Source organism: Alligator sinensis, unplaced genomic scaffold (genome assembly GCF_000455745.1).
Source record: "Alligator sinensis unplaced genomic scaffold, ASM45574v1 scaffold265_1, whole genome shotgun sequence".
In the NCBI taxonomy this organism is placed as follows: Eukaryota; Metazoa; Chordata; order Crocodylia; family Alligatoridae; genus Alligator; species Alligator sinensis.
Genome location: NW_005842961.1, coordinates 229,904 through 231,377, shown reverse-complemented (window position 1 = coordinate 231,377; position 1,474 = coordinate 229,904). Strand labels below are relative to the sequence as shown.

Sequence of the window (1,474 nt, the reverse complement as noted above, 5' to 3'; positions counted from 1 at the left end):
TGGTGGGGGGCAGGCCAGAGGCTGGGTGTTCAGGGTGCAGAGGCAGGGCCTGGCTGGAGGGAAGGCGGGCACCAAAGGGTTAATGCACTCATGGGGGGCATGGGGGCTGGGACTGAGCTGGGCAGGGGTCTCTCCAGCCTGGCAGGGGGGCAGGACACAGCCCCCTCAACACCGTTCCCGAAGCCCCATCTTCCCATTTCGTAGGTGGCAAGGTTGAGGCTGGGAGAGGAGGGGGCCAAGCCAGAGGGAGAACCCAGGCATGCTGGCACCCAGGCCCGGGGCCCTGCTGGGCTCCCCGGCAAGGGGGGAGTCTCCCCTGGGGCTCCCAGCCCCACCCCTGGGCCCTCCAGGCTGGGGGGGCAGCCCTGACTTGCAGGGGCGGGGGGAGCAATGCCCGCCGATGCCCATAAAAGGAGACGTGACCTCAGTGCCGCGTGTGTGCATCCCCCGCCCCGCCAGCTGTGATGCTGGGCGCTACCAGACCCCGTCATGGGGGGGTCCTGCCCCCCCCCCCCCCCCCCCACTCCCCTCACCCCCGTCGCCTGCGTGTCTGCCAGGGAGGAGGGGCCGCCCCCCCATGTGACAGCTGCCAGGCCTGCTGCGACTTCCTCCCCCCCCCAGCTCCCCGCGGCAGAGGGGGGGGGCAGGATGCCTGGGTTCTCTGCTGGGGGGAAGCCAGGTGCAGTGGTTAGAGCGGGCCCGGATGCCGGGGTCACGGGGCCGCAGTGGGGGGCCAGGAGCAGGGGCCGCAGCCGGGCACCGGGGTTCTGCCATGGGGGAAGGGGGCTGCCGCCCCCCGCCCACGCGTGACATCAACCTGTGACATCAGCCTCAGTGTACAGCCGGCGCTGTGACATCATAGGTGATGTGGCAGCCAGCCCTGGTGCATTGTCGGCATGGGGAGGCTTCCTTGTGATGTCATGCACTCTAGGATGACATTTGTGGTGCCATTGTGAGGCTTTTTGGGTACACAGAGTGACATCACAGGGTATCGTGACGTCATGGGGTGCTGTGACATCATGGCGAGGGATGACGATGTCATGCAGTGGATCTACTGGCATCATGGGACAAGACAGTGAGGATCACTGGCAGGGCAGTGCTCTGGTGACATCACGGGGTGGCAGCTGACACTGGGGGTGGGGTGTGCTGGTGACATCATGACGAGTACTGGTGACGTCACGATGTGTCAGGCGCCGCGGCGACGTCATGGAACAAGGTGGTTATGTCCCAGGGCGTTATGGTGACATCACGCTGCAGTGACGTCTCCCAGACGCGCAGGGGTGTGACGTATCGGGCCCCGCCCCGTTTCGGTCGCCCTGGTGACGGCGGCTGCTTCCGCCTGGCGCCGCTTCCGGTTACGCGGTGCATGCCGGCCGGGGGGGGGCTCCCGGTGAACCCCGCCCTCCCGGAGATGCGGCTGCACGTGGGCGCGGGGCCGCACGGGGCCAAAGTGCTCGCGGCCGCGGCCTGGGGC

General features: G+C 68.2%; 1 protein-coding gene across 1 annotated transcript in view; it reads left to right on the top strand.

The window, feature by feature from the left end:
• Positions 1-1,019: 1,019 nt before the first annotated feature.
• MARS (methionyl-tRNA synthetase) overlaps positions 1,020-1,474 on the top strand; it is a 7,728-nt gene continuing 7,273 nt past the window's right edge. The window contains exon 1 of the mRNA XM_025192700.1: positions 1,020-1,075. Coding sequence (XP_025048485.1) covers positions 1,020-1,075 — 56 coding nt within the window. The remainder of the gene's footprint in view (positions 1,076-1,474) is intronic.